Below are 22,752 nucleotides of genomic sequence, written 5' to 3'. Positions count from 1 at the left end.
CTTGGCCCTTTCCGTATCGCGTGTCAGCGCGGCGCAGCGAGGGCGCCGGCGATGGAGCGTGGCGCGGCGGCGGCCGTGAGGCGCCTACGCGCGCCCGGCGGCGGCGAGCGGGATGGCGACCGCCGCTCCCCGCCCTCTCGGCGAGAGGACGGAGAGGCCGACCTGCAGAGGAAGAAGCGGGGCGGGCCGCGGCGACGGCTGCTGGGCGAGGCGCGGGGGGCGCCGCTGGTGTTGCTCTACCTGTTGGTGCTGCGGGTGCTGGTGCAGGTCTCGCACCGGCAGCTGCTCAGTCCGCCCGCCGGACGCGGGGAGCGCGAGTTCAGCGCGCAGCGCGCCAGGTAGACCGGGGTGGGGGGGGGCCGGGAGGCACTGCCCGCGCTCCTGTGGCTCCCGCTTGCAGTGGCACGCCGTGTTGGTTTTGGGGTTGGCGTTGTGGAGAGCTGTGTGTCGGTTGAGTGTCGTGGTTGGCGGGGCGAGGAGTCCTGGAGAGAGAGCGGTGCTACATGGCCTCGTAGGTGGGAGGCCACAGAGGTGATCGGAGGGCTGCAGCTCTTCTCCTGTGAGGGAGCTGGGCTGGTGCAGCTTGGAGAAAGAAGGATTCCAGAGACCTCGTTGTGGCCTTCCAGTACTTAAAGGGTGCTAACAAGCAGGAGGATGCAGCTTTTCACGCAGGTAGATAGTGAGGGGGCATTTAAGTTAGATGTTAGGAAGAAATTCTTTACTGAGCGGGCACTGATGCCTTGGCACAGCTGCCCAGAGAAGCTGTGGTGCCCCATTCCTAAAGGATGGGCCCTGAGCAGCCTGAATTGGTGGGGGACGGCCCTGTCCACAGCAGGGCATTGGAACTGGATGAGCTTTCAGTTCCCTTCCAACCTAAGCCATCCTGTGATTCTCTGGTTCTGTTATGATCTTTACTGTTACCATCTTGGATGTCTTGAGTAAAGTTACCAGTGTTATTCTCTTACTGCGAACTTTGAATTTAAAAGATGTACAAAAATGTTAAAGCTAATCTTAAAAATGCTAAAACTTATCTGAAATTAAGGTGTATACAAATACTGAATGTGTCGATGTTGACTGTACAATTTGTCTTTCAGGGGATACCTTGACAACATAACAGCAATCGGGCCCAGAACAGTTGGAAGTCCAGAAAATGAAGTTCTTACAGTTAACTACCTCTTACAACAAATTAAGGCAATAGAAACTGAAAGCACAGATGCTCATAAGATATTTGTAGACATACAGAGACCCACAGGCTCCTTCAGCATTGACTTTTTAGGAGGCTTTACTAGCTACTACGCAAACATAACCAATGTTGTAGTGAAACTGGAACCTCGAGGTGGAGCTGAGCATGCTGTCTTATCCAACTGTCACTTTGACTCTGTACCGAATACCCCAGGTAGGCCCACTTGTTGCTCCTGTATTTCTCTGTAGTTCACAATCTACAGAGCTTGTCTCACTGTCTTCTCCTAGCTAAAACCCTTATAGCCATGTGCTAAAACACTGCATGTGTCAACTAACTTGTTTGATTTCAGTGAAATTCACTATGTATAGAGTGACAGGTTAGTCCTGTTTTAGTCATCGTGTTTTAGGATATAACTTGTTTTCTGGCAGGCAGCAAATTATGGATGTCAGATTTGGATTTCTGAGTTTTGTTATGTCTGCCTTTCTTTTAATTCATTCCTCAGGCATGTCACTTGTGCTGCTTTTACCTGTAATTCAGCTCTTTCCATACTTCTGTACTGATTTTAACTTGGTTTTCCTGTAATGGAAAATGCTTTGTGCTGGAGTCTGTTCCCAACTCCCACTAAGCAGTTTTTCTTCCCATGCCATCTGGTATGTTTTATCTCAAATTTTTAGTACTGTGTCCTTATGCTATACCTTTTTTTTTTTTTTTTTTTTTTTTTCCTTCCCCCCACTGTTAAAGTTTCTCACTCAAAAGACTATGGTGATCAGAGATTTAAGGTACTGTTGCTTTGGCGGTATGTATGTCTCTCACTGCTACTTTCACCTCTGTGTGTTTCCTAGTTCTTGACCTTCAGTGTTTTTATAAATCTAATCGTCTTAAACAATTATTGCAACATGTTTGTAATCACCTTTGCCAGTTTGTGGTATGTCATTGCCAGGAAGGTATGGAACTAGAACTCATTCAAATACATTTGTTGTAACACATAGCCACAGGTGTATGCCACTTATTACAGCTGGACAGTACTACACATTTCAGTCACTAACAGTAGTTTTACTTAGAATTTTTCATTTACAGCCTGCACTACATTTTATTTTGGGGAGTAAACTTTCTGCTCTTTAGCACACACAAATAATCCTCATTACTGAGGAAACAGTTGAGTCTTAGCTAGAGAAACAAGACATTTGCTATACTCTTTGTGCTTCTGTCAACAAAGAGAATACAGGACTTCACTTTAACCTCTGGTCATATTTAGGCAAGATGGATTTCCAATTATATTTAATAACTGTGATTATTGTACAATATCTGATTTAGGAACTGCAGAGGTTATTATTACTGCATTTATAGTCCGACTAGTCCTTGACCTAAAGAATGCTTCACAAGTATAATGTAATGATGACTGTTTTTAGATGTGTAAGTGGTGTGCCTGTTTCTGTGGGTTGTTGCACAGGGTTATGTATCCATCAGTTACTTTCTTTACAGTTATTCAGTCAGTAGACTGAATCAGAAGTATTTCACCAATCTTGCACAGAGGTGGGAGTATCATAGAATGGCTTAGGTCAGAAGGGACCGTAAGGAATATTTGGTCCCACTATCTGTTTTATGGGCAGTATTGCCACCCCCCAGATCAGGCTGCCTGTGTGAAAAGCTCTTCCTTCTTTTTATAAGCTCTCTTTACGTACTGGAAAATCACAGTGAGGTCAGTGTGGAGAAGAGGGGGCTCCAGAAGAGCATGTGCAGCTCCTCAGCCTGTTCTCGTAGGAGATGTGTTCCAACCCTCTGATAGTCTTTGTGGCCCTTCTTTGGGCCCACTCTGGCAGCTCCACATCCTTGTGCTGGGGGCCCAAGGCCTGACCTCAGTTCTCCAAATGAGGCTTCATGAATTATTAGTGAGAATCATGAAGAAGTTTATAATGGAACTAGAAATTAACCTATATGCTTGCCATTAATCACAGTGCATCCTTTTATCACAGCAGTGAGGAACTGCTCTTTCATTTTCCTGCTGTGAAATTTGCACGTAACCTAAGCAAGAGCCTTTTGTTTTCTATTCTTCTGTCTTTCTATAACTAAGCTGATTTGAGAAAAATGTTTTGTTTAAGCAGAATCAGCATGACTTCATGTTTCAATGAATGGTATATTTGCAAATTAAAATAATAGTATGTGATGTGCTGTTAATGCTCATAGAGTTTTCCTGGCACAATTAATGATCAATGCATCTATTTGCATGCTGTTGGAATAGGTGTCGGCTTGGTATGAAGTTTTTAATTTGTTTCCTTTAGATGTTGGTATTACTCAAACATTGTAAAGCAGTTCTGATATTGAAATATTTAAAGTTTTCTTTAAGTTGCCACTTATACTGCTGTGTACTCTTTTCTTGAAGTGCTTTTCACTGTTGCTAATGGTGTAGCACAGTGCTCTGTTGGAGTAAAGAAAAACTCAACAAACCATTCAAGCTTCAGTGTTAGAAAGCTTTAGCACCTTTTTAGCTAGAGAAGAGTGTACAAAAAAGGCTAATGAAGGAAATGCATAAGCTTTAAACTCTTAACCTATTTCTATTGTTTTAGTGGTACTAATTTTCAGTTTACACATCCTATTGGTTATTTTCTAATAAACTTGAAGGTGGAAATATTCTCGAAATTATTTCTATAGGTGTAGCTGACAGCAGGGTTTCTTTGTGTAACTGATGTTTGTCTTAAGATCTGCTTTAACTTGCTTAGTGTTTTGTTGTATACAAAGTGTTTGGGAATATTTTTCCTCTGAGCTTGTGCATGTGTTTTGAACCTTTGTTTTTCCTTGATTCACATAGAGACCATAAGTCTTTAGTTTTCAGCAAGATTTGTTGCTTCCTTGTCCAGTTCTCAGCACAGTATCACACAAAAAGAACTCAGCAAACTCAGCATGACTAAGAGTAGACTACTGGTAAATTCAGGCAGCAGTATAATCAGAGTTTTAAATCACATATTTGTTGGAAAGCATTTTGCAAAATGAAGTATTGTTGAGAATTAGATTAAAGAACAATGTATGGGAAAGGTTCTCCTTGTATATGCATTTATATTTATTAGTTTATTTTAAAGTGCCTGCATACAATAGACTAAAGTTTTCAGTGAGATGCACCCTTTTTGTGGAAGGGGGAGATGTGTCTAAATTCTGCCAAGTTGCAAGCTTTGGAAAAGCTACATTTTATATATGAACTAAGAAGTTTCAGCAGCTAATGACTCTGCCTTAGTATCATTCTGATGCGGCTTGTGGCAAGTAATGCTTTACAAACTGCTGTCATCATCTCAGTGCAAGTAGGCATCATTGGAGTGATACGACATTTCTCCCTTCAGTTCCAAAGTTCTGTTGATTAGAGTGGATAGAAAGGTGCTACAGCTGTACCAAAGTGAGAGAAGTGGGGCAAGGGACACCTAGAATATGGTTACTTAATCAAGATGAAGAATTGATAGGGCGTGGGAGGAAGTTTGAAGAAGTGGATGTAAGTCTGGAATAGTATTGGATCAGAATTGTAAACAGATCATTGAGGCCAAAATGAAAAAGGATTTCTCCTCTAATGAAACTGGAAGGGTGTTAGAAAGCATTCTGCCACAAAACCAGTACATTGCAACATATACTATTTTAGGGTGCTTTAAAGGAGTTCTGGTATTTGTTTATTTTGCCATATTGTCCTTAATGTTACTTTCAGAATGTGTTCAGTTACTTACTTGTAAGAGGGTGGAATTCCTTATGGTCTCTTGTATGGGAAAGTTTAGTTTTGTTAATTGTAGTAGGCTGTGAGCACTTCGCTTGTTTAGCACCTAGTTTGTCTAGTTCTCTTGAAGAATATTATTGGATCTGGTATTCTGTACATCACTTGTTTGACTTTTGAACATTAGTTTTCTTTCTGCTATTGCTTATAACTAATGGATTTGGGGTACAATCTATAGCAGAAAATATACTAAAGCTTGGCATAACCATGGCTAGATTAAATGATTGAGAGGATGTAAAACTTTTTTTGTCTCAGCTCTTTGTTGCAATTTTGTGCATTTCTTATAAGTCATGCTGGTCTGCTTTTATTATTTTAAGGTGCCAGTGATGATGCTGTTAGCTGCTCAGTGATGCTTGAAATACTTTATACTCTCTCAAAATCATCAGAGCCCCTTCAGCATGCTGTCATATTCCTATTTAATGGAGCAGAAGAAAATATTTTGCAGGTAAGAGTGTGCCAGGATGATAAAATGTACATCAAAGTTGTGAATTAAAAGCCTGGTATAAGAGTGACTGCAGCTGTCACTTTTGTTTCATCTGTTGAAATATTAAATGCTAGTCTTAACATTCTGAGGAAAACGTATTTGCTGTCGAAAAATATACTTAAATTAAGGCTATTGTTCATATTAACTTAATTGGAAGACTTTGATCTTCTGTTCTGTTTGTGTTACGAATGATCTGAATGCCTTGTCAGAGTTTGATCTGTGATCATACGTGATGGAAAATAACTCTTAGGCTGGTATGGAAGAGTATGGTATGACCTGTATTTTCTTTGTTTCTCACCAAGGCTAGTCACGGCTTCATTACACAACATGAGTGGGCCAAGTCAATTAGAGCTTTTATTAACCTGGAGGCAGCAGGTGTAGGAGGGAAAGAACTTGTTTTTCAAACAGGTAGGAGCACGTATTGTGTCCGGGGGTAGTTCTGGTAATAAGCAGTGTAGACTTGAAAGAGTATTGAAAGTGTCTCGTAACTAGAAGACGGGAGAACTACCGTGCCTCTTTCTCAACCCTTTGTCGTAAGTGAATTGCTCTGCATCTTCAAGAACACACAGGCTGAAGCAGTGTGGCAGAAGTTCCCTCATAGATTGGAAACCTGTGTAGAGCAGTGCTATAGTTGTGTTTCTCTTATACATCAAGGTAGTAAGGAGACAAACAGATCAGTGTCTTACTTGTATGTATACTCATAAATCATGTGCTTTATTTAATCTCCAGTCCACCCTTTCAAAATCTTTGCAGAGAGATTTAGGCATTAGAACTCAAGCTGCTGCTCAGAAAGCAGCAAAACTTCTCTGTTAAGCTTCAGCTCCATTGTAATTGAACTGCGTACTTCTAGTATTTTTGTTCTTCATCTAAATCATACTTCCTGCTACTGTGGCTGCCTCATTGTTTACTTGCATTGAATGCTTTAGCAGAGAGACTTTTCAGCAAATAATTTTGATATGTGATAATAAATTGGAGATTCTAGTAAAGGCTGTGGTTTATGCATTAGTCCTGTGTCTTCTTTAGGAGAATGGCGTATCTATCTTGCCACTGAACATCAAGACATTTATGTATTTTTCCACCTGTGACTAATTCTCTAAATTGTATGAGACATTCAGCTTAAATAAATGAACTTAGTATACTTTGTGGGGCGACACAGTTTCTTTGTGTGTTGTTGTTTGTTACAATATAGGTACCTGTCTTAACTGAGATTCAGAAAGTAGTTGTGAGCTTTCTGTTCATCTTCTGTTAGGGCCTGAAAATCCTTGGTTGGTACAGGCGTATGTATTTGCAGCCAAACATCCCTTTGCATCTGTGGTGGCACAGGAAATATTTCAGAGTGGTATTATCCCAGCCGATACAGACTTCCGGATCTATAGGGACTTTGGAAATGTTCCAGGTATGTTATCAGAAAACATCAGTGGACACTATGCAACCATTCCTTTGTCTAAGCTTACAACAAGCAGGCTGTTCTGTTGCTCAGAATGAAGGGGGATGTGCTGAGTGTTTCATTCATCCTGTAGAAAGATTCTCTTCGATAATTTTTTGTTTGCTTACATTGCAAATTATTTGGACATTGGAAGCGTTTTCAGACAGGCCTTTTGCAAAGTTTTTTTTTTTTTTAATCAGTAATAAAAAGGATACACTTGACATTTCGAAAAAGCGTTCCTGTGGTTCCACTGACACTGACAGTATTGCTGTCAGAATGGATCTGTTTCTATTGATGTATTTTTACTAAATATTTGGAAAGCAGTAAGTATACTTTTTTTTTCTGATGCTGATATGATTAACAATTTTCATGTTTTTCTCCATTAGACATCTGTAGAGATTTGTCTGCAGGTGTCGTGTAATCAATATGTTAGTAACAACAAGTATCTTAAAATACATCAACTTGTCCTTTTTAAATACAGGTGGAATCTTAGTCTTCCTTATATAAAGCAAACTTGTTCGTTTTGGCAGAAAGTAACCAGGCTGCAAAGTAGAGCAGTGTTTTCTGTGAAAGTTATTTGAGGCTTTCATATTTATTTTGATATATTTTTAGATTTACACAACTTATCATGTTTTTTTCTCTCTGTAGGAATAGACCTGGCATTTATTGAAAATGGCTACATTTATCATACAAAATATGACACATCAGACAGAATTTTAACAGACTCCATTCAGAGAGCAGGTTAGTTTCAAGAATTAAATAACAGCTATGAAATCCTCAAGTGTGACTACATAGCTGGTTCTTCATTTTGATGTAAGACTACTAACCCAAGAAATGCACTATGTGAAAAACTGCTTGTTGATGAGAAAAGAGTTAACTGAAAATATGCCTTTAAAATACAGAGGGAACGTGTTGGAGCAACTTGGGAAAATAAACTATCACCATAACTAATGTTGGTTTGAAATTTTGGCATCTAATTGAAGTTACAAGCCAGCCATTTGAATGGTTCCATTAATTTATAGTTGATTGTTCAACATTTGGCTTTCTTTTTTTTCTCAGTAAGGCCTGTTATTGATTAACATTGAACTTAGGTATTATGTGAGATGAAAAAGTGGTTGGCACACGTAGGCTATGAAGGAAAAGAGCCTCTATGTCTCTACCTAATAGTCCCTGAGGGAAGGGAAAGCAGGTAATTCATAGCTGGTGAAACATGGAGCTGGGTGCTAGAGGCAGAGAAAGAGGAAGAAGTTTAACAGAAAGTTTAACTCCTCTGTTGACGCTTGGGATATACTGCTTTAATATGAGACTTGAAAGGCTTTTAGGCTGAAAGATAGATTAGTTCATTGACTGAAAAAGTACTGAAGTGTAGAAAGCTTTTGAAGCTTATTTAAAGAATAACTATAGATTATCTGATGAAAATACATAGTCTATACCTTCAAGTAGGAATTCAAAATAATCAGCTGTGTATTAGCTTCTTTTGTTATGGATATTTCAATGCAGTTTTAAATGCACAAAATAATGCAGTGTATTAATTCATTAATTCTGATACAGTTTTGTTGTGTATTTGCTCTTTTTAATAGGTGACAATATTCTAGCGATGCTAAAATACCTAGCTACATCAGATATGCTGGCAAAATCTTTTGAGTATAGACATGGAAATGTTGTGTTCTTTGATGTACTTGGTTTATTTGTCCTGGCTTATCCTGCTCGTGTTGGCACCATCATGAACTACGTAATAGCAGCAATTGCTTTTCTTTACTTAGGCAAAAAAGTATTACAGCCCAAAAACAGAGGTAAATCTATTTTTTTTTTCTTAATCTGCTATAATGTTACGAAGAGTAAGAAGTACTCAGGAGATAAAGAAAAACTGTTTCCTTATATCCCTTTGAATCATAACCATTCTGAAACGCTTCTCTGATTTGATAAACTTAAGAAGAAAATTTCAGGTGTGCAGGAATTGCTTTGTGTTTAAGTTACTCAACTACGAATATTTATGATGGGCTGTGATTGCCCAGATGTCTACCATTCATGAACTGCTATTATAGCTTTTATCCTTTCACGAAGATTTAGTTTAAACATTTCAAAAATCTTAAAAAAAGAAAAAAAAAAAAACCCGACTGCCTACTATTTGTATGAACTCTGTTTATAATGTGGGTGGAGCTTCAGAAACATGTTTCTTGAAGAGCTGGCCATAGGAAGGAGGAGATTGCAAAACAGAAAACAGGGGAAAAGATTGCTATCACCCGTAATGAAGAGCATAAAGTCAAACTCTCTAATCAGACACTTTCATTTGAGGCATGGAACTGTATCTATTAAAAAAACAACACAAAACAAAAAAAACCCCACATAGTATCAAGAAAACTTTTTTTTTCCGGAGTAAGAAAAAAATTATAAGTAAAGCAACTCTGATGTTTTCTGAGATTTTTCAGGTGGTTGGCTTCACCAGTTCCCTAGAAAAGCCGCTGTCGTCAGTAGTGTGGTGACCAAGGAGGTAGACTTTCCTCTGGGGACTAATCCTCCAGTGAGAAGTGCTGCAGAATGATTTGCAAGAAAATAAATAGGCTAAGTGATTTAGACCGTACAGTTAAGAACTCTTCAGAGTGAACTCCTTATTTGGTCATTACCACAATTATACTGTGATTTTAATGTTGATGATAGTCTGCAGTAGAATTTATGACTGTTGGGTGAAACGTTTTTTCTTCTTTGTAGCAATTAATAACCTGAAGAAATTCTTTACTGCGTTTGGATTAATACTGTTAAGTTGGATCTCCACGCTTGTAACTGTCCTTATTGTGGCGGTGTTCATCTCTCTCGTTGGACGGTCTCTTTCCTGGTATACCCATTTCTATGTTTCTGTGTTTCTGTATGGCACTGCAGCTGTAGTTAAGCTCATTCTCGTTCACTCACTAGCCAAGAAGTTCTACTACAAGGTAAGACTGACTTCGCTGCCATTGTTAAAGAGCGTGAGTGTAGTGTTTAATCTCATTTGAGCATTGGGTTGTTGTGTTAAATGAGAGTTAGCAGCCCCTTGATTTAGGGCTTCGTCCTCACTAATGATTGGTAGCAGTTGATTCAGGGGAAAAAAATCAAAAGCCTTTTAGTAGACAATGTATTGTTTCTTCCCTGTGGCACGCTCTTGTTCTCCCATCACTTGTTGATAAGAGATCAAAGCAACAGCTGGAGAATTGAGTATCTTGATCTTATCGTATCTTTAAATGTTCTTGAAGCTCAGAAAATCTGCATCTATACTCAAATGGTCTTTTGAGTCTTTCCAAACTCTTTCTTATGAACATACTTATAAGACTTCCCTCAATGTAACCATATGTTGGTACTTTTAATGCATCTTTTAGTATTTCTATTCTTTAATTCATCTAAATCATAACATAAACTTTGTCATGGAACTTGGTATTCCTCGTCTTTCTTTCCCATTCTGTCCTGTTACAAAACAGAAGGGAAGTTTCTGTTTTCTAGTGGCTCTCACAGACAGGAGATAATTATTTGGTTTCAGGTGCTGGATCTAGTTCTTACCTGATGATTGTCTGAAGAACAGATCACTTGACTAGATATTATTCATCTCTCAGTTTTCTTGGCATGCTTTAGGTTATAGTATACCTCTGTAACTTATCTTATACCTAAGAAGATCTGCATAAAAATTTTGGAAGCTGATCTCTCATTTGGCTACGACAGGCAATGCTTAAGTGTTGATGAAGTAATGTGTTTGCTGTTAACAGTCCAGGAACAAGTGGATCAATAAAGTTTTTGTTTCGAGAAGAAACGTTTGGGTTACCAAATGTATTTCCTCACTGCCCCCATTTTTTCACATCCTGAAATGGAATTAGGTACCTCCTTAAAACCATCCAGGAAGGTGGTCCTTCTTGCTACTAGCAAAAAAAAACAACAAAACAAAGAACAAAATCCATCATGAGTAAGTGTGAATGTCAGAGCAGATGCCTTTTAAATTTGAGTTGTCCAAGACAAACAATTCCATATGAGAAATTAGAGTTTGTTTATGAATTCTTACGACATTTGATACATGAAATGTTTTTTTGCTCAGTGGTGATTGATTCCCTTTTTGTTGCAGAACATGAATGACCAGTACTTGGGAGATGTGTTTTTTGATGCCTCATTGATGATTTGGTCTGTATTATTGGCAGTGATTACTCAAATTGGTCTTTGTTCAGCATTCATTTGTACGTTGTGGGTAGCATTTCCTTTAATCACAAAGCTGATGATCCATGAAGAATTCAGACAAAAAGGTATGAGTTTTTGGTGGGGAAGGCTACATTCAAAAACCTCTGCCCTCTGCTAGTATGTATTAAGGTGTTTTCTTCCAGTCTGTATTGTTTAAGCAAAGTAACTCAATTCAGGAGCAGAGAATTTTTGAAGTACATACGATGTTTTTGTCACAAGAATGTGTTCTTCAACCAAAGGCAGTCTGAAACTGTGGAGAATCTTTTTAGAAAAGCATATTGAGAAGCATACTATATTTCAAGCTAAAAAGAACAGTATTATTTGGGATTACTAACTGATCAAATATTTTTTATGGTAAACATTGTTATAAAAATGGAACATTTAGAAAGTCTTTGGAACAAAACGTCTGGTATACATTTTTTGGTAACATGAGAGTTGTTTTGCAGTATTCCTAGAAGAGTCATATTGACATTGGCTGGGTAAAATGAAGTCTCTGCCAAGGTCTTCATATTGTACGTGGACTTGCACATTGGCCTTGCAGCAGTGGATGGATATATTAGTAATGTTCTGCATTTTGTGTCCTGCAGGTGCCACAATGAAATTTGTTGTGATGTACATGCTAGGAATGTTTGTTCCCTATCTATATATGATGTATCTCAACTGGACTGTATTTGAAATGTTTACTCCTATTATGGGACGAAGTGGTTCAGAAATTCCACCAGACGTAGTGTTGGCAGGATTTATTGTGGCCAGCACTATGATTCTGTCATCCTATTTTGTAAGTAGAATTTTAGAGGGTTTAAAACTTTTTAAGCTTTCTCTAGACTTGAAAATCAGTGTTTTTTTCTGAGCTACTGTTTGAAGTTAGTGATATTATTCAATATCTCAAATGGTAATACAAGAAAATTCTAGGAAATGGGGAAGATCCTGTTTTTCAGAAAGAGAAAATTGAGAAATTGAAAAGGATTTCAAAATTCTTTTGCTCTATATTGATATAATAAAATGAGTAATTTAATACTGGAGTTTGAGCAGACATTCATGTTAGATGAAGTACAGTATGTACTAAACGAAATCTATGCAACACTTCAAAAACATTTTAGACTTTTTTGTGGCACCGTTGCTGCATAAAGTCTAGGTTTTTCTTGACATATGTCTTACAAAAATGAGAAGTTTTTTTTTAAACCTCTAGAATGTACTTTTTTTGTTTTCAAATATTGAGATTGCAAGAAAGTTTACTGTGTTAAATAGTATTCTTTCTAATGTACTTGCAGTTCCATAATTGGATTTTAGAGTTATGCAGTGTATTTTATTTCTTAGCCTTGTAGTTTTATAACTGAGCTGTCTTTTTGTTCTCTAGATTAACTTCATTTACCTTGTCAAAAGTACAAAAACGACGCTAATAACTTTAACTGCTGTGTTTCTAGTCACTCTGATTCTCGTTTGTAGTGGAATCTTCTTTCCTTACAGTTCTGATGCAGCTAATCCAAAGCCTAAGCGAGTCTTTCTTCAGGTAAGAAGAGTCTTGCATATAATACTGCCTTTATGCTACGTGCAGGAGAGTTTTTGTTGTTATTTTTAAATGCTTAAACCTTTATGAAGTAGCTTTTCTGGTGCTTGCTTGATTTAAGGTGTAACAATTATTCTTGGATTTGAAAGAGCTGGTACTGTTTCTTATGTTCAGCTCCTGTGTTTGGTTCGTTTTTGTCAGGAGAAGAGGTTGTTTTGTGATCTATGTAATTGTATTCAGAAATATTTAAGTATATGTTGCATACTGAAAATACAGTAGACATTAAGGGTTGATGTAGAGGATATTTGGGAATTACTTGTAAGTCTTGCAAGTTTCACAAACTGCCAGCATCTAACTGTTTTTTGTTTGTTTGTTTTTGCTTTTTAAAATCTTCCAGCATATGAACAGAAGATTTCATGATCTAGATGGAAACCTGTTTAAAAGTGACTCTGGTATATGGATTAATGGATTTGATTATAATGGAATATCTCACATAACTCCTCATGTACCTGAAATCAATGACACCATTAGAACTCCGTGTGAGGAGTGGGCTCCATTTTGTGGCCTTCCTTGGATTCTGCCTGTGCATTTCATGTTCCGGTTGGTGTGAACACAGCTTAATTTGAGCCACTTGGTTTGTGCAGTGTCCCTTTTGGAAGGGAAGAAAGATAAGGGTAAACTTGGCCAAAAAGTAAATTATCCTTCCGCGTGAAAGGTGCTTTAACTTCTGTCTGGATACACTGCCTGCTGCCACAAACTGTGCTAGAGATCACTGGGTCTGCTGGAGGAGATTTGGAAGTTGATGTGTGGGAAAATTGATGTCAGCACCAGTGGAGAGGAAAGTGAGGGGCCTTCTGAAGGGCACTTCAAAGCAGCAGTATGTGTGCTTCTTCCTTTCTTTCCTCTCCTCTACTCAGGTGAAGAAGGTTAAAGTAGATAGTTTCACCAGATGAATAGTAGCTGCTGTAACTGTTCTTTTACACCTGAGAAGTCTTGTGACCAAAAATAAACAATTTTGGAGATCCCAGTATTTTTACTTACTTTATTGGTTTGTAAATTCAGACAGGTCCAGATAACAAATAAGAACAGTGATCTTGACTGCTGTTCTGTTATTGTGTCTTTTAAGTGTTTCTCTGTAAGCTGTTAATTTTAAACCATCTTCTTCTAGCTTTAATAGCTTCTGAATATTTTATGTGTTGACAGAGCAGTCAGCTAAGTTGTACAAAAACTTACTCTTTTCATGTTTTAGTACCTCTAACTGCTGCACTGAGATAAAATTAAAATCTTATTTGTTCGTTCAGGAAAAACTGGTATCTTCCTGCTTCAGAAATTTTTCCAGCAAGCCCCATTCACTTTGAAGTTCTCACCAAAGAGCTAACGCCCTGGAACTCGGTGAGGTTAAGCTTTGAATTATCTGGTGAGTGACTGAAGCTCCTAATGTGTGATTTGTTTTTATTTTTATGCTCATAATAGATCAGATTTAATTCCAATACTGCAGTGTACAGTGCCACTCCTAAAATGAGTTTATTTGTGCCAGTCACACAAAGCTCACCAGTTTCAGAACACTGTGGTTGTCACCTTTCAGTTGTTATTTGATTGATACCTTGTCTATTTTGAGTAAGCCTTGATCTTCTTCTAGCAAGTCTCTTCTTAAAGTCCATTTACATCTAATTTATCCTACTGCTTAGAAATACTTGAATACTCTTCTACAGAGAACGCAGTTTAGCTCTGTCTTGATTTCAAGGTATATATATAGTAATGCAAATTTTACTAGTTACTGTTTAGGAAAATACGTTGTTGGAATGAAAGAAAGAGGGGCTGATGTTCTTTCTCCTTTCAGCTGTTTTTACTTGCCTGCAGGTCCAAGTCACATGTCTCTGTATATCCGGCCACACGAAGGGTCAGCTTTGTCCACCTGGTCTCTTGGAGATGGAACGCCTGTTGCTAGTGTAGGAGGAGACTACTTTGTGTTTTACTCCCATGGGCTGCAGGCTACACCGTGGCACTTCTGGATAGAGCTGACAGTAAGTATGCTGCTGTTGGAAACCTGGTGATTTCATGGGTTTTTAAGTTGGTTCCCTACTTTGTAAATCAGTTCACACTGATTTTGATGCTTTGTCCTCCAGCTTGCTGAACAGTCAAAGGGAGAATCTCTTCCTTGTTTTCACATATTAGGTCTTAAGCTTGCATTTTTCTCATCTTAACCTCATAGTTTTTAAAGTTCTGTCTTCATTATTTCACAGCTTTTTTTCCTGTTGTAAATAGTTCCCTTTTCACATACTTTGCTTACTTGGGAAAGTTTTTTTTTGTAAACTTATCTGCCTGAAGAGACTCATAAAAATTTTGTGTTCCATACTTTATTTTTTGGTTGGAAATAAGGCTTCTGTTAAGTACCAATGCAACAGCTTCCAGAATTCCTATTCCAGTAGGATTATGATCCCTCATGCCCACTGTTAAATTGCCAATGAATAGCTTTTTCTAGACTTGTAAGTTACCACTTTACTACTTTACCACATTACCACTTTAACAGTGAGATTTACTATAGGTTTAACATCAAGGAAATATTACCAGAACACATGAAAGCTCATTATTCCTTCCTGGATTCTATTATATAAACAACCAAATAATCCTTATGAGGATACGTGATAAAGGCAGACAGGAATCTACAGTGTAACAAGCTTTGCAAGACCGAGAAAGCAAAGCTAGGCATAAAATACTTGTCATGCTAAAGGTTCAAAGTGGAAAGATCAGAATAAATACCGTGTTGGAGTTCTGTCTTGATTTATTGGCAAAATGTATACCTACAAATGAGTTTAGAGCATGTGCTCTAACATGTCAGAGCAATTTCAATTAAAATTGAGCTCATGATGATACTGGTTCAGTTGAAGATATGAAATGCTTTAACTTACAGAACCTGTGGGCTGTAGTTTGTTACATGGGTGTTAGATCTGTGGAAAAGTACATCTGGATTAATTTTATGTTTAAAACCCGTGAGCAGTCATAAATACTGTATTGTCCTTTCTCACTTACAGGCCCCAGAAAACCATTCTGATGGAATAGTCTCCCTTGCCATAGCAGCACACTATTTTTTTGGGGAAGATCAGAAATCACCTCAACTTCATGCCTTACAGGAGAGATTTCCAAATTGGACGTTTTCTTCTGGATGGTCCTGCACTTATGACCTTTTCGTTTTTTAATGTTACTAGTAGTGCAGTGCTAATAGGGTAACATCTCTAACATTGGATACTGTAATAAACATCCTACCAAGATACTGGAGACTTCTGCAAGAGTTTTAAATATGTTGGATACCAATAGTGTTTCTTTGGCAGTTTGGCTGTTCACTGGGGATAAGGTGATATTCCGTGTCGATGCAAATACAGTTCAGCTGGTTCTTCCACTGAAATGGCAGTTTGACTGGTGTGTTTCTGAATATGACAACTGCATTTGAGGAAGTGAAGTTAGCATGATACAGTAGTAATTGTAATGAAAGGGCCTTGTCAAATTATTTTGAAATAGCATAAAATGTGACTGTACTTCATGCATATTCCGCCTACATTTAATGGAAATTCAGACTGGACATCAGGAAACATTTCTGTACTGCAAAGGCAGTCAAACACTAGAACAAGCTTCCTAGTGAGATGGTTGATGCCCCATGTCTGTCAGTGCTTAGAAGGCAATTGGACAGTGCCCTCATAGACTTTAACCTCTGATCAGCCCTGTCATGGGCAGGCAGTTGGACTCTGTGATCTTCGTAGATCCCTTCCAACTGAACCGAACTGTTCTGCAGGCTGTTGTCATGTACCGTCCTATTAAAGTAGAATATTCAACTAAGAGATGCTTGTTTACATGGTGGGGGAAGGGATAGCAAAGTCCTAGATGGTGCTTTTGTTGCTGGACAAAGTTACTGAAAGCGGGTGCCTGTGTAGGTTGCACAGTGCAGAAAAGCTGGTATTCTGGAATGTGGTAGTTATTTATTTGAGTGAAACCATGACAATCCGTGTTATCATTTCCATTTAATGTCTTTCTGTTAAAAACATAGCTTCTATCTTTTGCCTGTCTTTTCAGTGCAGGAATTTGTGTGGGTAGGTTTCACCTGTCACCTTGTGCTTCTATTCCTGTTATGACTTTTTAGTATCAACATACAAGCATGTACTCACTCTCTTGTATGTAAGAGTGCCAAGTCACCACTTCTTTGAGTGGATGTCTTGTAATTAATCCACTCTAAATTTCAAGTTATCTTCTAATTTGTTAGAATTGGCTAAATTTTGGTATCTCCTTTGGAGAGACTTGTAGTAGTGTGACAGTATTGCACTTTGCTAATACATTTGTTTCTTCAAATATGGGTTGCTTTCAGTAAGGAAAAATACCAAGAAGCATCCTTAAAAGAATGTCTCCTGACATTTCTGAGTCGCTGTTCTTGTTTTTATTCCTACGGGATGGGGCTTGTAAATGACTGTGATTTTTAGAATAACTTTCAGTTTGGACAGGCTTTGAATTGTGAAGCCATTGACCTGTTGTTGTTCAGGTTTTGTTTCTTCTTCTTTACAGCCAAACTCAATATAAAACTTTCTGTGACATCAACACCATGCCATGATTAACACAGATTCACCTTCTCTTTGTCCCATGAATATTGCCAAATAGCATGTAAAGCAGATTTTGTGCATGCATCATAATTTCAAGTAAAAACAAGCTAGTACATGCTAGAAGTTTTACAGGGCATGTGGAAGAAAACAGTTTAATTTGTGTGAGCTGTGATAGAAAGCAGTTCCCAGTTCGGGTATTTTTGCTTCAGATTGATCTGTAGCTGTGTAGGTAAGTGTCAGGAAACAGTTTTATTTCTTGCAAGGTCTATTTGCAAGCATTGTTGACTGACTCTTGGACTGCGACAGAAGTTTAATTACTGTAGTTATACTTAACTGGACATCATTATCTTAAATACTCTACAGAACATGAATCAATCATCACTCACTTGTATCAGATTGTATCTGATTCAAAAGAACAGTCAGTGTGTGATGCATTCATTATTTTAAAAACAAACTTGTGCTATTAGTGACTGGGGAAAGAAAACCTTAGTTCTGATTGTCTTGAATCTCAGCATTTGCTGTGTATTGCACTCTAGTTGGTGCACAGCAAGTTAACAAAAGCTGCACTGATATTCACCGTCCTCTCAGATTTGGTTTTTATGTTTTGCCTCTGATTTATAGCTTTTTAAAAAGTACTATGTGAAGAATTCATACCAAGAGCCAATAATGTAAAAATGCCTGTTAGTAATTTCTGGAACTTCCATGAAGCAATAACTTTTGCTAACTCAGGATTTAACCTTTATTAAATTATATAATTATAAGGAATGCCTAATTTGTTGTAGATTTCTGGCTTTATAAATAAAAGTGAAACTCAATCATTAAAACTGTGTGTTCAGTATGTTTGTTAGAGGCGTGCTTGAATTGTCTTCATTTGTTGTGCCAGTGCTGTATTTACGCTTTGAGTGCAACGAGTGCTGAGTGATGTTGGGAACATCTTGAGTTAGAGCTACGTGGATTATGTGCACTGTCAAGAAATATTAAAAAAATTGTGTGAGATGAAAAATGTTGAAATTAAAATCTCTGGCTAGTTGCCTGGACAGGAAGATTCTCCTTGAAACAAGATGTGATGTGAGGAAGGAGCTGGTAGCAGAGTTGCTTATACTTTTCAGAACTAATAGTTGAGAGCAGATTTGCTGCTGTTGGTCACGGCAGCAAAACACAGTAGAAATTTCTGCCGTTTCAGTGTCCATCTATTTTTGCATTCAATAAAAGCAGGTTCATATTCTGCTACTGTGGTATCTTATTTCTTGTGAAAAGTATCACATGTGTTACTCCACAAAATGAACACAAAGCAGCTGGTAATTTTAAGGGCTGCAGTGCCTAAGAACAGTCTTTGTTCTTAATGAGCCAGTGAGCAGCTAGTTGTTTGGAAAGAATTCATTTTACTTGCACTTCTCAGGAGCCTTTTTGCTTTGCTTTTGTGCTGGAGTTCTTCCCTAAATTTTGATGGATTTAAGAATCTATTATTTATTAACATACATCATTCTGGTACATACCTAGAGGGAAAATAAATAAGCAGTGTACCACTTTAAGCGGATGCTTTCACAGGAGCCCTTTGTGTGTTATGATTATGCTTTGTGTGCTGTGGTTATGCAAAATAATGCAGCACCAGAGTATATCACTACTTTCACATTGTGTGTCTAGAAAATATGCAGGAAAAATAGGGGGATAAGTTCAGTGAACAGAAGAGTTTCAGGTACCATACACAACAGAACAGACTTGAACTAGGTGGAGTTGTTCTGTGTTGGCAAAACATGTCTCTTGATGTCTGTTCAATTTAGGCTGGATTGTAGGCCTGCTGGAAAACACTAATCAGGGAGACAAGATCTAACAAGCCTCTACAGACCTAATTGTAGCATAAGGGACAGAGCTTGTGAAGAGTTTGCATGCATGGTAATATTGTTCAGTACTTTTTTTCCTTGGGGTCCAAGTGTGATCTGATGCTCAGTACTGGGCTGGAAGAAGCTGGCAGGATGACCCAACTTAGGACCTGATAGGCAGCACGGAAAGCACCGTGGGAAATGAATAGCCCTAAATTCTACCACAAAAATATGGTCAGAGAATATAAAATTGCATTGCAAGTAAGTGTGACTTGTATTTTGTACACAGAATGTACTCAGCTCATGATACAAGGCTCTGGGGGTGGAAGAAAGGGAGGGTGCAGATAGCAGACTAAATGTGGGAAACAAGCATGTTAAGCAACTGAAGAACTACATCAGAACTACAGCCACCAAAGAGGTGTAGAGTCTTGGCAACTGGGGACTGCCTCCTGTGAGGCACTGAGGCCCCCGTTTATCACCCAGGTAATCTCTCCAGGAAGGTTCTCTCTCTGCCATGGGCGCCAAGAAGAGGCTAATGTATCTGACAGAGCAGGATGATTACTATCCACTCCTCCACACTCAAATTGGGAATCAGACGACTGTGACAAAGAAAAAGCAGAACATTAAAAGGGACTTCACATCCCTCAGAAGGACATAGAAGAGCTCAGAGTACAAGTTGTGTTCTCCTCTGTTCTCTCAGTTGGTGGCTGGCAGCTGGAGAGGAATAAGTCAGGTGAATGATTGCCAGCATGGATGGTGTCATGATGAAGGCTTTGTGCTCTATGATCTTGGATAGGCCTTGAAAGTGTGGGGATCAGAAGGAATGCAACTGAGCAGGTGAGGCAAGAGTTCGGGGAAGCAAGCTGGCTGGATCAATTGCCAGAGCTTAAGCTAGGTTTGATGGCGGAAGGGGATGGAGTTCTATGTCACTAAGAAGGGACAGGGAATACTGCCATTTTAGAAAACAGAGGGGAAAACCTCTGAATTGTCCTAGAGGATCTCAAGAGGGCTCCTCACAGGTGGTAACACTGCTGATAGCCCAACTGAAGGGCCTCTACACCAGTGGATGCAACGTGAGTGATAAGGAGGAACTGGAAGCCATGGTGCAATTTGAAGACTAGAACTTAACTGTGAACACAGAGACATGGTGGGATGACTCATATGGCTGAAGCTTGATAGTGAGGGCTGGAAGTTTCACAGACGATATAAGCAAGGAAAGTGGGGCAGGGAAGTTGCCCCAAGTTATGGAGGAGCTAGAGTTCAAAGAGCTGCCTCTGAGAAACAGCCACAATAAATTTGAGAGCTTGTGAGTGATAATCAGGGACCAGACCACTAAAGGATATCTGGTGGTTGGAGTCTGCTACAGGCCTTGGGGATCATCAGTTTTCTGCAGTTTAACGTCTCTTTTGAAAATGTAGATAATAGTATACAAACACAGCATCACAATTTGTCAACGCAGCCTTTCAGTACCTAAATGGAGCCTATAAACAGGGGGGGAATTGGCTCTTTTGAAAGAGTTGATAACAGCACGGCACAGGGAAATGTTTTTAAATTGAGGAAGATTTAGGTTGGATGTCAAGGGGAAGTTCTTCACAGTGAGAGTGGTGAGGTGCTGGAACAGGCTGCCCAGAGAGGTGTGGTTTCCCCGTCCCTGGAGGTGTTCAAGGCAAGGTTGGACGGGGCCCTGGGCAGCCTGGTCTGGTATTAAATGGGGAGGTTGTGGCCCTGCATGTAGCAGGGAGGTTGGAGATTCATGATCCTTGAGGTCCCTTCCAACCCTGGCCATTCTGTGGCATAACATCAGAAGGTCTATACGTGGCCCTTTTTCCCAGTTCAGTGTTCAAGCATTGGGATTATTTTTTGTCACTATAGCTAGAGTTCATCTTACTAAGCGCTAGTGTCTTCCAGAAGTCTTAACTCTGAGCCGTAGGATGGAGAAAAGTTATGAGATGGTTAAGAGTATCTCTGTGCTCTTTTTTCCTAAGTGCCTCGGCCACTTAGAGCGGAGGCCACTTATATGTAGGTCACTCTGAAAGTAATGCCTCTTATTTATTCCCATGGAAACTACAGCAGATATAAAGAGCACAATTAGCACTGTTAGAGAAAATTCTCAGCTACAGAACACTACTTTTCAACAGAGTCATCGCCATCAGTTGTGCATTTTCTCCAGCAGTGAACAAGATTTCACAGGCTGCACTCATCAAAATCTGTACCAGCAGAGGTGACCCAGTGTCACTGTCACCATGATGAAACACACCACACCACACTGTGCTCACGTCTGCTGTTTATCTCCAGAAACGTTCAGCAAGCATCAGTGAATGTCAGTAGGTGCCATTTTCTCCATATGGAGGAATTCAGTGACACAACTTTGCTCCATCTACTCTTCCATGTCAGACACTGGTCTGCCAGGGTGCCCCTCGGCTGCCATCTATCACATGGCAACAACACGGAATGGAATATTGGTGAGAAGGTTCCACCTCTACTGCCTACTACCACCACAATCTGGCTCTGACACTGTTGGCCAGCAGTCCTTGCAAAATATATAACAACATAGTTGATGTACATAAGCAATAAAACTTTTTTCTTTTTTAAATTAAAACTTAAGAAAGAGTAACAAAATAATAAAACTAGTGGGATACATAGCCTTGTTTTCATGAAACTAACGCATCAGTCTTGTTCAGTGGCAGTGGCGAGGGTTCTGAGTGAGCTCTCAAGGTGCTCCTCAGAGATTTTTGATGACATTTTACTCTTCCTGTGCTCCACCCTTGAAAACAGTTGTTCACAAATGTAAGTACTGCCAAAAAGCAATGATATGAATAAGGCATGATTGTGAAGCAAGGGATACCTCTCTGAAGTAAGAAAAAGCTTAATAGAAGACAGGCGAAGAGCCATGATGACATTTTTGAGTTGTGTATCTGATTGCAACCCATACATTCTGTTGGAAAATTTGCAGGTCACATATTTGTGTTAACTGTGCCCTCCCCATCTCAGATGCAGCTCACATGGCACACTTGCACACTGACTTTTGTTGTTGAAAGTGATGAGTGTGTGCCCAGGGCTGGGCTTGGCAGCTTGGCAGGGCAGAGCCACTGCCTTTACAGTATGGGGCAGGGACTAGCTAGAGAATGGGTTGGGCCAGGCTGCATGCAGCCCATGTGCATGGCATGGCTGTGTTATCTGGGTAAACAAGGTGAGACTCAACCTGCTAAAATGGCTGCTTCCTCCTGTTTAAGCTGAGGTAATAGCTCTCACTTGCATATGACTAAACCTCTGGTGGTGGGTTAACCTCATCTGGCTGCCAAACTGTGCTTGCACTCCCTCTTCTCAAATAGGACAGGGAGAGAACACATGAAGAAATTACTTCAGGATTGCGATGAGGACAGGGAGATATCTATCATTACAGGCAAGAAACAGACTTGACCTGGGGAAAACATTTAATTTATGGCCAATCTAAAATAAAAGTAGATTGATGAGAAAGGGATAGGACTAAAAATACCTTTCTTCCACCCCCACCTTCTTCCCAGGCTCTGCTTTACACCTGCACATTCCTAAGTTTTCTACTTCCTTCTCTCTTGGCAGTGAACACTTGGCAGGGCTGGGGAAGTCTCTGCTGCACCTTCCTCACTGTGGTTTTCTCCTTTTTCAGTGTGAGGTCACTCCCACAGGGTTTCGCTCTTCATGGACCCCTTCAACGCAGTCGTCTTCTTCACAGGTCCTCCAGGAAAAGACTGCTCCACAGTACATGACCTACTCCACTACACCTGTGCTGTCCCAGCCTTTTGGGAGCTTGCACCCAGCATGGGCTCAGCACAT

At 39.5% G+C, this 22,752-nt stretch overlaps 1 protein-coding gene across 1 annotated transcript; it reads left to right on the top strand.

The window, feature by feature from the left end:
* The first annotated feature begins 51 nt into the window (after positions 1 to 51).
* Positions 52 to 17,943, top strand: ERMP1 (endoplasmic reticulum metallopeptidase 1). The gene is made up of 15 exons (XM_042826852.1): positions 52 to 338; positions 1,095 to 1,396; positions 5,246 to 5,373; positions 5,715 to 5,820; positions 6,662 to 6,808; positions 7,487 to 7,579; positions 8,419 to 8,631; positions 9,548 to 9,768; positions 10,920 to 11,094; positions 11,617 to 11,807; positions 12,387 to 12,539; positions 12,934 to 13,136; positions 13,838 to 13,953; positions 14,397 to 14,560; positions 15,569 to 17,943. The coding sequence occupies exons 1-15, from the start codon at positions 52 to 54 to the stop codon at positions 15,731 to 15,733; spliced, it is 2,664 nt and encodes an 887-aa protein (XP_042682786.1). The 3' UTR covers positions 15,734 to 17,943.
* The last annotated feature ends 4,809 nt before the right edge of the window (positions 17,944 to 22,752 follow it).

This window comes from Centrocercus urophasianus, unplaced genomic scaffold (assembly GCF_019232065.1).
Source record: "Centrocercus urophasianus isolate 14NV4802_14NV808 unplaced genomic scaffold, USGS_Curo_1.0 seq_27, whole genome shotgun sequence".
In the NCBI taxonomy this organism is placed as follows: Eukaryota; Metazoa; Chordata; class Aves; order Galliformes; family Phasianidae; genus Centrocercus; species Centrocercus urophasianus.
The sequence above is the reverse complement of the archived record's forward strand: the minus strand, read 5'-3'. Positions and strand labels throughout refer to the sequence as shown.

Bases quoted from the DNA above. Each gene is read 5' to 3' on its own strand.
- ERMP1 (XM_042826852.1), top strand. From the start codon at position 52: ATGGAGCGTGGCGCGGCGGCGGCCGTGAGGCGCCTACGCGCGCCCGGC. The intron at 6,809-7,486 runs GTATGTTATCAG...TTCTCTCTGTAG, and splicing joins GGACTTTGGAAATGTTCCAG to GAATAGACCTGGCATTTATT. The intron at 14,561-15,568 runs GTAAGTATGCTG...TCTCACTTACAG, and splicing joins ACTTCTGGATAGAGCTGACA to GCCCCAGAAAACCATTCTGA.